General features: G+C 34.2%; 1 protein-coding gene across 12 annotated transcripts in view; it reads left to right on the forward strand.

The window, feature by feature from the left end:
* Positions 1-13,497, forward strand: part of VPS13B (vacuolar protein sorting 13 homolog B) — a 434,575-nt gene that overhangs the window by 252,697 nt on the left and 168,381 nt on the right. For 11 of the 12 annotated variants that reach the window (XM_069005219.1, XM_069005215.1, XM_069005221.1 and 8 more), the window contains 2 exons: positions 482-890; positions 6,164-6,275. In XM_069005219.1, the coding sequence (XP_068861320.1) occupies positions 482-890; positions 6,164-6,275 (521 nt within the window). Of the gene's footprint in view, positions 1-481; positions 891-6,163; positions 6,276-13,497 lie in introns of those variants that run through there. The other variant, XM_069005227.1, reaches the window with a different exon arrangement.

Genomic DNA, 13,497 nt, shown 5'->3' on the forward strand with positions numbered 1-13,497 from the left:
GGTGAAGCTATCTCAGCACCCGAGTGATATTTTAACAGCTATGGTGTCTGCACGTACAGAAGGAACAATGCAAAGGGAGTAACATCTACAAATGTTTTAAGTGAAGGAGGAATCAAAATATATAACTGTATTAAAAAATACCAGAAAGATTTGGTAAATGTATTTTCTTGAATATATAGGTTTTTTAGCTGATTAGATATGACTTTGGTGAAACATAAATAATTAGAAAAGAAAAAGATATTGAGAAATTCATGGTTTTAGATGACACAATGCAGAGAGGTGTGGACATGCGGTGGACAAACTGTGCATCCAAAAAAAGGAAAGGTGTTTTGGTTTTTTTTACTATTAAATGACTGTAGAAAGCTACTAGAAAATATAAAACCCTAAACATCCTAAATAACCGGAAGTATGGTAATTGATGATTACATGTAGATTTTTGCAGCAGTTCATTTCTTTATTTATTTATTTTCCCTTGAAACAGACAACTGCAAAACTTTTAGATGGTTCACACCAGCAACATGGATTTCTTTCTCTCACTTATACAAAAGCTGTGACAAAAAATGTCCGGCACAAACTGATATCAAGAAATGAACGAAGAACATTCCATAAGTTGTCAGAAGGTCACACTGATGGTTCTCCTCATTTTCTCCATGAGATCCTTCTCTCTGCTCAGGCCTTTGACGTGGTCCTCTGTTTTCCTTTGCTAAATGCAATTGCAAGCATTTTTCAAGCCAGGTTGCCAAGGAGTCAAAAGGAGAAAAGAAAATCACCAGGCCAACCAATGAGGACTCATACTCTGACTTCCCGCAACTTGCCTCTGATTTATATCAACACTGGTGTAATAAGAGTCTTCTTCCCCAAAAATGAGGAAGATCATCATACTGCAGAAGGTACAGTATTTTATGTTAGAGCTTTTTTGCTGTTCAATATTGTAGACAAATACTTCTAGTTAAGTCACTGACCATTGCTTCAGTTTTAAAGCTCAGATTTAGGAAACATCTAACATTCATGCTATTCTCTGCACATTTGCTCAAAATTTCTTTTAGCAATTTATTTGATCCTTCCTTTCCTGGTAACTATAGAGTTTGCATTTAAAATGTAATTATAAAGAATGGTCAAGAATTTTGGAAAGAGAGCCCAGTTCTGCAGTGTTGATTCGGTGTCGGTTTTCATTACACTGGTATCAGTGCAGTGTTCCATAGACACCTGTCCCGGCAGTGGAGTGTAAGCAAGCAGCCTTAGCTCTTGTGGACATTGACACCTGGAAAACTGTGTAGTAGTAGATATCCTAGTTTAGTCTGGAAAATATTATTCAAATGTACCTTGCAGATGATGCTCAACAGATGATGCAGTTTAGTACTTTAGTTGAAGCTATTCCAGCTCTGTTGTGCAAGGCTTTCGGGTATTTACGGAATTTAGGTAGTGCAAGATGTTCATAAATAGCTGTTTGATTAATGGATAATGCTTGTTCTGTAAGATACTGTTTTCCCTTTGTATGTAAAAATATATTTCCATCGCTGTTACAATCTTTATAGATCCCTGTTACAATCTTTATATATAAATAGAGATGCTGATGTTAAAATTAGACCATGTAACAGCTAGTAGGAGTACATTCACTTCTCACAATTCTTCTAGAGATTAAAAAAAGTAGTGTTTTACTATTATCATGATATGTTTACATAAGTTGTGTAGGTATGGAGGATTTTTTTACCATTATGTACAACAACACACAATATAATCCTAAGAGTATAGTCTTTAGATTTTTCTCATAACCTAATTGCAAGAAGTGCATGCAGTTATAATTTACATAGATCATTTTTTTGCCAGCATCCTCTACAATTTTCCAACTGGGAATGCTGAAAACACAGGAAGATAAAATTAGACTGGCTGTCTTGGCAAGAAAGAATTATGATTCTAGTTGGAAGGAAGTTCTAGGGCAAGCTGTCAAAGAAATTTTTTGTAAAAGTATGTTTTTGTAGCTCTGTAGCTGTATACTTCATTAAAAAGAATTTATAAAAAAATTTGTCTTTTTGCTGTTTCTTGCATAAGAATGCCTGCAAGGAGCAGAATTGCCATGGTTAAGCAGTCAATGTAGGAAGAAAAACTGTCTGCTTTTAAAGCATAATGCTAAAGATTATCTTTACTAAATTGATAAGAAAGCCAGCTACAGTCTTCCACTGGAAAACCCTGAAATAGCATCACTATGAAAATAAGTACTGTTACTTCATTTCTTCTTTCACCCAGATTTTCCCAAAATCTCATTTGTTTATGAACACTAAATAAATTGTTTCACTCTTCTCCTGCTTATTGTCTACAAGAACAATACTGATATCATACTGATAGCTACAAAAACTACCCTGCTCCCAAACCCCACATGTAATTGTGACTTTGCATGTATAGTTAAAAAAAAAAGCGCACAAATCTCTTGTTTACTCACAACTTGCACAATGAACTGCGGTAGACAAACACTGAAATAATCAAAATCGTGTTTCTTCTTCTGGGGAATTTGCATACATGCATGCATGACTACACCCACAATTTTATAATATTTTAGTTTCATGGTTTTTGCAGCAGCACCAAATTAACATTTCTTTTTGTGGTAGATCTGAGGGCAGCATTCTATCCTTGGCAATAAGCAATGCCACTTTCTCTGAGTTTGATTTGTTAATACATCAGGTGATGTTTCAAACTCTGGCCAACAGCCCACACTTATTTAGCAATGAAGTAAAGATAACTAAATATATAAAAGCAATATATGACAAATAGGAACAAGAATTATTGTACAGTAGAAGACTATAAGTAAAAAGTTTAAATTGCAAAAAACTGATAAGAAGTTGTAAAGACAGAAAAAATTCACGTCTGGCTGGTTGGAGGACAATAACAACCCTTTTTTGTACAAACTAGGAGCAAAATATCAGGAATCACTACAAAGGACATGATAAATTTCTTGATAGAGAAAAAGAAAAGGCAGCATACTGAATAAATGTATGTCCTGCATTTGTAGAAGTGATATATTCTTGTCACGAGCAAGAGAGTCATGAACATGACTCTCTACTTTGAAGTCTGTCGTAACATATGGTCTGTAACATCCTCCTCACTTACTATTTAAGTTTCAAATCAGTCAGGCTGAGTAAGTTGTGCTCAGGGATCTTAGTCTTCTGAGGCTAATTTTTAACACACCTTGGAAGAACAGGTTTTAGACAGCTGAAGGTATATCTAGTAAAATGAAAAGTGTAATGTTCAAATAAAATTTAAGACAGGTAGTTTTTATTGCTCTCCCTCAGATAACGTAAAAGAAAATATATTACAGGATTCAGTTAATAAAGAATTACATATTTGTTACATGATAATAAATATAGTTTTATGGAAAACTAGACTTTTTAAAAACATCTGATTTCCATTCTTCATTGTGGTTTCAATTCTTTGTTGATAAAATGTTTTGCAAAGATTTGATATGCTTAGACTTTTCTAGAGTGTCTGACATTTTGTCTCATAGTATTTAATTTAAATACGTCCCCATACTGTATCTGTGGAAATGTTAAATGGATTAAAAATGGCTAACCAGGAGTCTAAAAAAAAATCCACAAAAACTCATCAATTGGGAATAATAATGAAATTGGTGTTTAATAGTCTGAAAGTAAATATAAAACCATTGCTGCTATCATCAGTGAATGCTGCAAAGAATCTCCTGAGGCCCTGCATCCGGGTTACTGTGTTTACATCACTGCTTGTAGAAAATACAGTAAAACTTCTAAAGCTAAAGTTACAAGTCAAGGAAACAGTTTACACAGACTGGGTCTTCAGGACTGGAGAGACTATCCTGGGAAACAGTGGCTGAAACAGCTTGAGAGTCACAGTAGACTGAGGGAAAAGAAACAAGGGAGGTAGTGGTACTTCTGCATATGGCAGATGATGGAGTATCATGTCCAATTTGCTTGCTGTTATAAAACTGAGTATTGATAAAAGTAGAGAGGGTGCTGAGAAGTATCACAAATGTTAAGTGCTAGATGAGAAGGCTTAAAAGGAAGGATTAAAAGAGCATAATGTATTTAGCTTAGCAAAAAGATGACTGAGAGGAGTGGATAAAACCAAATGAGATTGTGAACAACATTATCACACTTGAATCTGTAAGATTTTCCTAGATTATACTTACATTGTAAGTATAAAGTAATATATGTACAGTATTATATTGTAAGTATACTTAAATTGTAAGTATGTTTTAAAATGTAGTGTAGATGTTTTTCCCCTCAAATTTTTTAATATCTGCTATGACTGTGATTGTTTACTATATTATTCCCATATTTTGAAAAGCATGGGTTAATGAATGAAGGTATGAATTCATCATAAGTCATATGACTCTAGAAACCAGCTGAATATATTAGTTCCTGTGATTTTTTTCTGGTTTAAAATTGGCATAATTTATTGACCTACAGTAAACTGTATGCAAAAGGTCCATGCCCAGCCTTGAAAAAAACTCCTAAAATACTTACACAATAGAGGTCATTATGGGTAGTCCTGTGTTTATTTTACTTTGCTAAGTGTCAGAGACAAATTAAAATTCTTAGCCTAAGATATATTTTATTAAGAACCCCTTCCCAAGACTGAGGCATCTGCCACCTAGTTAAGTTGCAGTTACAATCAGATGTATATTTAATACCATCGCTCCATTTTCTTATGTGAGTACTGGAAAACAAATATCCAACACCTAAGTGTATAGTGGCAGTACTTAGTACTTAGTACGCCTTACTAATTTTTGAAAATATGAGTTCAGATTTAGTCAAAAAATGGAGTTTTTCATCAGCTTAACTTTTGTATCTTATTTCTAGCAACCAAACCATCTGTAAATAGTTTTGTTTTGCTTTGGGGGGCTAAAGGATTTGTCTTTACTTTGTAAGTACATGAGGTTCTTTTAAATAGATCACTTGTGTGCTAATATACTTGTGTATCACAACTTGTGTTCCCACTTCGCCGCATATTTACTGGGGTATTCCCTACAACAGTTTAAAAATATCATATTAGAATTTCTGTGATTTCTTCGATCTGTTCAAAAATAAACATGTCTTTATACATATTTAGCTGCAAAGCATGGTGTCTTTTTCACCAAGACATTACTGGTCTGAGGAAATAATTTTTTAAACTTACAGATTTTGCTGATTCTTACCACACCAAGCATTTTACACTTAAGTAAAATATTTAAACTATGTTCTACTGTAATCTTGTTTTCAAAACTCATGTACAAGAATATTGCAGAACTTCCTTGGATGTGGGAGCAAGTGTGATGTTGTTCCATCCGTGTTACATCTCACATAGGTGTTGCAGTGAACCATTTCCTTTTGGATGATGAACTCTTTGAACTGCTCCGGAGTTTCCTAGTTAATATAGAGTCTTCTGAGCACAACCTTACCCAAGTGCTTTGTCTGTGCCTGCTGACAGAGTTAGCTTTCTACAAAAAATCTGGTGCTGTTTTATTTCTGGGCAGAACTTTGGTTTTCTATCTAATATGACCACTGCTTTTGTAACTAAAAAACTTTACATGTGGCTGAAATTTGAAAATCATGGAGATAAGTGGAAAGCAGAGATTTTTCTTCTTGGAATAATTTCGTTACTGATGTGAAATTTACTGTCCAGTACTACATCTTGTTCTTTGTATATGTGTCAGATTTCAGGTTCTCTTGTTTCAGTCCTTGTGTTTGAACTTTTCATGTGTGTTGCAGCCGACTCCAAATGCTACCAGGATGGTTATATTGTGATATCCTGCAGTGTTTCACATCTAAATAATAAAAAGGGTGCATGATTCAGAGTGGTTTACATGCTGATATTTCAGCAAATAATTATTGGAGAAACAAACAGATCACAAAGATTCTGTGATAAAATGATTGAAGTAATTTTGAAATAAACCTCCCCCCCAAAAATGTGTCAGAGAAAATGAGAAGACACAGACTGGGATTTGGTGGTGTGATAAAACTTTGGGGAAATGAAATTACAATAGTTTTGCCTTTATGTATCACAGCAGGGCTATTGATTTTATGTTACTCCTGTGCAAAATTGAATCCTTAGCAAATATTCTTATGTACATTTCTTTTTATAAAATAGTTTTTTAGTGTTCCTACTATGTGCACTTTACTTTTAATCAAACACATATTTTCCTCTCTCCTAACTACAGCTAATCCATCAATTAAAGAAGACACTTTGGTTCTCAAGATTGGATCTGTCTCTATGGCTCCTCAGGCTGACAACCCTCTTAGTAGAGCTGTGCTCAGAAAAGACATTTATCAGTAAGTGTCAGGGGAGGGGTTTGGCCTTTCATATATGGTCTCAGAAAAATTCATTCTGGGAGAAGTTAATTGATCAATAAAATGGGTATGTGCAGCCTGTAAAAATACTTTTCACATACAATCTTTTGATATTCAAAACCAGGTTTTTCTGATTTTCTTCACTTGTGGGCTTTCAAATCCATTTAGAGAAATCAAGTTCTGCTGTGAAGTGCTGATGAATAACAGAATTTAAATGTCAAATCACTATGAAGTTTAAACTCACAGATGAGAACATTTTAAGGGTCTTTCTTTTATTCAGCTACTACTAAGTTCACCTTAGAGAAAAGGAAATTTTTTGTGACTACCAAAGTGTTCAGTAGCCATATAGTGAGAAGGAGATAGATCTTAATAATATAAATGGTAAACATATATTCAAACTGTAGGATTCTTGATGTCATGGAGATCAAAGCTTAAAGGAACGCAAACTTCTAAGGAGCTCTTTCCCAGTAAACACATTTTCTGTGAAAATGTCATGCTCTGGATTGTGTCACTAAGTATGTGCAAACCACACTAATCATATATAGGCAGCAAAACTGGTGAACATATGTAATCAACATGATAAAAGTAATATATGATCCTTAGTAGAGTTGGCACTGTTGCCAGACATGAAAGTAGGGTTGCAAATAATACCAAGTGAGAAAAGTCACAGAAATACAGATGAACAAGTGTCTTATACTTCCCGTTGGTCTGTTTTTCAGATGTGGCAGTATTTTTAACTACTTCATAGTGCTCTTCAATAGAAATTACAAACATCAAAATCTTTTCCCAGCAGTAAAACATTTACTGCCTAGAAAATGACAGCAAGTTTTACTTTTGTCAAGACTAGGATTTTTAGGAGACCATGAAATATCTCCAATTTCACTTCTGATCACTTAGAAGTTATAAGAGAGTATTTTTCTTCATATTTCCATGTGGAAACATTTAAATTAATGGGTTTGCTTGTATGTTTGGTTATAGTAGTTTATCCTTTGGTTTTTTTCCCTTTTGTTTTTAAATGAGCATTGTATCTTTTGTATTATGGAGCTTTCATGGAAGAAGTCTTACAGCCTGGCACTAGCAATGGCTTTGGGTGGCAAGGCCTGATCCAGCTCTCCATGTGCTCACAGATGAAAGAGATCTTCCAGACATTTGTACAGGCTCTTCCTGCTTCTGCTCTTTCCATCTGAGGAGACTCCCATCTGATACCTGCTTTAAGAGTTAGAGATCCAAATGTAGGTTCCACTCTCCTCATAGCAACAAAAACTTTATCACAAAAATGGTCATAAAGTGGAATCTGCAATTACCAGCTTCTGTAAGGTCATTTCAGTCACCGAGGGGAACTGTTCCTTGTATGCACATTACAAACCAGTGAGTAAGCAACTCATTTACATCTAAAATCAATGAGGCTATGCTAGTTAACATTTTTGAGTCTGTATCCTTGCCTTTGTGGCTTTACCTGAAATGCTGAAATTCAGTGCTTTTCAAATCACTCAAATTACTTAAAGGTTCTGATGCTATTTTGTTTTACTGTCCTGTGGGTCTTATATACATAAATGTTCCAGACAAGATTTGTGCAGTATGTGTTTGGTTTTCATATGCTCCAGTCCTCCTTTAGAAATCACGACACCAAATGAGTAAGGTAGAAATAAGAGCTGGCCCAGAGACATCTGACTGCTACTGGCATTTTGTGACCACTCTCCCAATATCATGCTTCTTATGTCTTTTTCTGAGTTTTTTGACATTTCAAGTGATTTCCTCTGCTTCAATGACCACTCTCCTAATTTATCCTCATCTGTCAAATGATTGTCTTCTCTTTCTTTCTTTAATCATCCAATCATACTAGCTTTACTGTTTCTAAGACATATCAGAGCAGAGCATCAAGTTACATTGTAGTATTTTATGGGACAATATTGAAGTTGGTAGTGGGTGATCTTTTGATTTTGTGAGGAAGGTGACTATTTTAATCTGTTTAGGCAAGCTTGAACATTTTCAAAGAATAAAAAAAAAGTTTAAATTAAAAATATTTAGATTGCTGTTTGGGGTTGAACTAGATCTATTTTCTAATTACAAATCCTTTGATTCAGAACAAAGTATATCTACAGAGGCGGGCTTGAAGATATCTCTTCATTTTTTTACATGGCAGTCACTGCTGTTAGACTGCTGGAGTTCTTAGTAAAGTTAATTTCACCATTTTTCAGTTGTTTTTTAAATAAAATAGTACACAGGATTTTGTATTGTTGGGCAGGACATACATTCTGTATACAAGGAAAAAAAAAAAACAGTGGGATATTATTAACACATGATGTTAGGTCTAATGTTAGTATTTGTTTATCCAAATATGAGAGTTCTTCTTACAAAGTATTTGTCCTTTTTAAACGTGCCCATGGTACTAGATAAAAAACCTGGAGCTAATACAAAATGCTTAAAAATTGAGTAGTAAAATGAGCAAACATACACAATATGTAGCTCATGTACTTAGGTGAAAGATTTCTTAGTAAATACTAACAGAGGTACAAGTAGGACAATATCCAGTGTAAGAAACTCTAAAAAAAAATAAATTACAGCAGCCTGTTGGTTACTGAAAAATTAGCAGCTACAGCATCCTATTAATCCCATCATGTCATCTTCTGTCTTTTTCCAACCTCTCTTCTCTAATTTGATGCTGCTGTTTTTAATAGAATAAAAGAAAATAAATTGTTGTCTGAACCACTGTCTTTACAGTGTTTCTGGAGTGGGGACACAAACTTAATTTGTGGTGTCACTTTGCTTTAAACTGTCTTCTGTTTAGGCCTGAACTACAACCACATGCAATTAGTGTCACTTTTGTAGTGCTTCATGAGAAAAAAGAATTCTTGCTTCTCATTTAGAAACTGTTCTTTTAGGAAAGGCTGAGAAACATTTTCATGGCTAGGGGCTGAATAGTATTTCCAAATATCTTTTGAATTTGTTCCATGAATTTATACATGAAAAACTGGATGTGCTCATATGTCATTAGTAGAATGCCAGTGCATGAAAGGTAAGTTTGGTACAGCTCCAGGTCATACTAAAAAAACCAGACCACTTTTGGCCTGTAAGTTGAAGTGACTCTACCTATTATGTCTTAGGAAAAAGAGCTTACATGCTAATTTGGAGAGAGAACTAAACTGAAAATGGAATGTTGGAAAAACAATGTGCCTCAAACATTTGGGCACAAATATTGTTTCAGGTGATTATTGGAAGTTGGAAAGAAATATATTGACATAATAACTTCAGTTTTCCTATCCCATATAAAAATTAGTCTATTTCCTCCAGTAGAAAATGGACTAATTTAGTTTTGACTATTAATGTGTAATAAAGAAAGATACATGCACCATAACAGCAAATTTAGGGTTCCTGAAAGAAATATGGTGATACATTTCTCTCTGGTGACAGTAAGACACAATGTCTCTTTTTCAGTTTCTTTTTTCTGCTAAATTGTAGGAGTTGGTTTGTTGGTTTTAATGATTTCTCATATCCTCTGATTCTTAAACTTCAGCTCCAGCTGTATTTGTCTTCCACAAATATGAGCAGAATTGTACATCGCCATCAAGAAACTGCCAGCTCTGTTGATTGGAACTCTTGTAGATTATCAGAAGGCCTTGGGATGGGGCTGGGGAGCAGAATAAAGGAGGTTTTGGATAAGAATGCAAGAAAGGTAGCTGCCTAGCCTGGCTAAAGGGAGGGAAGAGCAGTTAATTGAAACTGTGAAGGAGTCGGTCAGAGTAAATGAAGTTTCTGCTAAGCAGTGAAGAAGGGAACTATATTTTTGTGGGCTTTAACTACCTGATCATATTAAACTTGGGATTGGGAGTGAGTGAGGCTGCTGCTTGTAGATGACTCTGCAGGCTACAGAAAAACAAGATGATGTGGTCATTTATTGCTTGTGTGATTGTGCTGTGTGTGTTAGAAGATTTGAAGTGGCCAAATGAGTAGTCAAATACATTTGACAAAACAGGCAAAAGTCTAGCAGTTTTGGGGAGGAAGGATGTTGAGATCAGGAAATCATATTAATGTCCTGATGCAGGGAAAGTCAGCCTGTTATGTGATATTGGATAAATTACATTGGAGAGAAATTTTATAAATGCTGTTAAGTACAGGAAGAAACAAGCATCTTTTTGCAGGCAAAAAGTTTCATTTTTCAGGCCTGGATTTGCTCTTTGGCTCTCTGGTGCCTAGTATAAAAAATTCAGCAGAAGTTTCTTTTCTTAAGATCTTCATAAAACTATCTCATCTATGGTTTCTTTGGTCCCTTATATGAATGGAATGCTTCTGCTAGTATTAGTGTAATGAAAGTAAGAACTTAACTACACAACTTCTAGCAGTTGTTGTGTTCATTGCAATACTTTGTTTGCTTTGGAAGACATCAGCTAAGATTTCTTACTTGCAGTGAGCACTTCTCTGCAAACTTAAGTATATGATTATGTAGAAAGTGCTAAAAGCAGTTATGTGGCTGACTGTTAAAAAAGTCCAAGTTAAGCATATAATCATACAGTAATTTCAGTTGGAAGGGACTTCTCTAGTTCATCTAGTTCAGCCTCCCACTCAAAGCAATTAGATCAAGTTGTTCACTTCTCTCTCCAGACAGAAAATCTAGCAGATTATTTAGATGTTTGATAATTACTTATCAAAAGAACAGACTTTTGATTACTATAAAGCAACTCTGAAGGCACCAGGAAAGAAAATCCTTTTCCATCTATGGAGATGACTGCAGCAGAATAGCATCTCCCAGGGAATTCAAAAAGCCACATTTTCTTCTTTGTGTGTCTTCACATGTTTTCCTTTTGCCATTTCCTAGGTTCTTTCTATTTTAATAAAAGTGGCTAATGTAGAATATCAGCATGGATAAATTATAGTGCTTTAAGGAAGTGATGAATCAGATGTGTTTGTCGTCACTTTGATCACTTCTCTGCCCAATTATGTCACGTTCTATGAGATAATTTTGTCACCATTCAGATTACAACAGTATTTTCCTGTATGTACAAAGAGTGCCTAGTGCACTTAAGCTGAGCATAGTTGGAATCCTTGAACACTTCTAGTCAATGGAAACATGACATAAACACTAATGAATTTTTTAAAAGTGTGTATGTTGGGGATATGAACAGTGAATAGCTAAGCTATCAGCAGAACTGGACACTTTCAATAGGAAAATGGTTGAGAAAACTTTGTCACAAGACCCAGAAATTCTGTTTCTCTGACTGAAAAAATAAGAGGAAGTAGATGCATGGATATGCTTAAATATGAAGCACCACAGAGCTGAAATTGAGATGACGTTTAGTTCTACTTCTGTTCTGGGATAAGGACCCTATTACACCAAATACTGTGCAAATGGTCTGATCAATCATATAGGTAATTGCTGATCATCCCCAACAGGGTTGTTTTTAGCAAACTGTCATGGAATATTAATTAATAAAGTTTTAGGGAGTGTCCATGAACAGATGGAGTAAAATAATGTTGAGTTACAATATTGTTAATGCAGAAATGAGATTGCTGACAATGGAGGCTGTTGTATAAAGGTCATACTTATAAAGTCAGGAATAATACTGCTAAACCAAAACTAAAATTGTGTTCTGGGGTTTAGGTAAGCAGAATCCCAAGCTTTCCTCAGCTTGGCCAGTAAAGAGCCTAATTATTGTCCCTGCTCTTGATTCATCATTTTGGAGATCCAAGGATTTCATTCATGTCATATATCAAAGCTTAACAGTCCAGGTCTGAGTGTTCCATGGTCATTTTCATGTGTAGATCTTTCATAGATCAAAGCATAAAGCTGTCCCTAGACTGTTTCCAATTTGTGACTGTAAATGGAAATTCTTTAGACATGCCTCTCCCCCAAGAACATTACATGCAAAGAGTTTACTCATGAAAAGGTAGCTGTAGATTTTTTTTTATCAAACTTTTTATTAATACAAGCCTTTTCTTATTATAATTTTTTTGATTTTTGTAGTTTACTGTTTTTCACTGTTTAACTCTCAAACATTTGCAAATAGCAAAACAAAGCTATTTTTCTTATAGAAAATCTGTTATTTATCTTTATTTCAAGGAACTCTGTCTAGAACATCCTTGTAATAATCATGTAATGCCCATAATTGGTTAACAAAATTTCTTCAGTGAAATAAGGAGTAATAAACAATTTTCTGTGTCTGTGCTGATAGTGCTGGAGTGAAGAGAAGGAAAAAATGATTCAAGGAATTTGTGAAAGAAGCACATACATAGCCAGCAGTCTGTGTGGAAATCTGTTTTTTCTTTCAAATGTGGTTTGGAAAATCAAATGCTTTTCAAAACTTTTCAGCAGCACCCACATCTATAAGCATCTTCTCTTCAGAAATTTTTGGACATGTTTATATTTGAAAAACTATACCTTGAAATTATTGTTGCAAAAAGCCTGGATTTTCTATAACTTTATTATGAGTAAAACGTTTAATTTTTGATGTTTTCCTTTTCAAACCAAGTAACAGTTTAAAAACTGTTCTGTTTTTGCAGAGAAGTTAGCATTAAGATAACTAAATGTTTCCCAGAATATGGACGTAATATGAATAATTTCCTTTTAAGAATTTATTATTTTACAAAGGTTCTATTAAGACTTATTTTCTATTTTACCTTTTTTAGTTTTTAATACTTCATTGGGGCTTATTTCGTAAACAAACACAGACTTAGCTAATGCTGACCAGAGTTGCTTCTTCTTTCAATAAAGGCAACAAAGGTAATCAGGGAAAAAAAATGTATGCACTAGTTTTTGTGAGAAATGTGAGCTGCTTATTAAATTGTCCATATGTACCATAGGGAATTAGAAAAATTATCAGCTTTAGTATATTGTAAAATCTCTACTGCAATTTTTTGTAAATTTCAAAATGATTAAAACTGCAGAGGTAATGCTATTTAGGAAGAAAACTTTTAAGAGAATAAATTCTTAGTGTTTTAAAAAGTATTTCTTTGATTGCATATAAGCTGTGAAATGGGATTGCATTAGCATCCTTTTCAGTTCTCATCTGTCTGTGTTAAGCAAAAAAAAAACTCTAACGGCAATGATTTTGAAATTGTTCCTGTAATTTATTTACTGATTTTTTTCAGATTTCAAACCAGGATGGTTTCATTTCTTAAGATAGATAGATATATTTATATTTATATTTATATTTATATTTATACACCTTTTTTTTTTTTTTAGCAGGATGCTCGCTACATATAATTTGAA

This window comes from Aphelocoma coerulescens, chromosome 2 (assembly GCF_041296385.1).
Source record: "Aphelocoma coerulescens isolate FSJ_1873_10779 chromosome 2, UR_Acoe_1.0, whole genome shotgun sequence".
Taxonomy (NCBI): domain Eukaryota; kingdom Metazoa; phylum Chordata; class Aves; order Passeriformes; family Corvidae; genus Aphelocoma; species Aphelocoma coerulescens.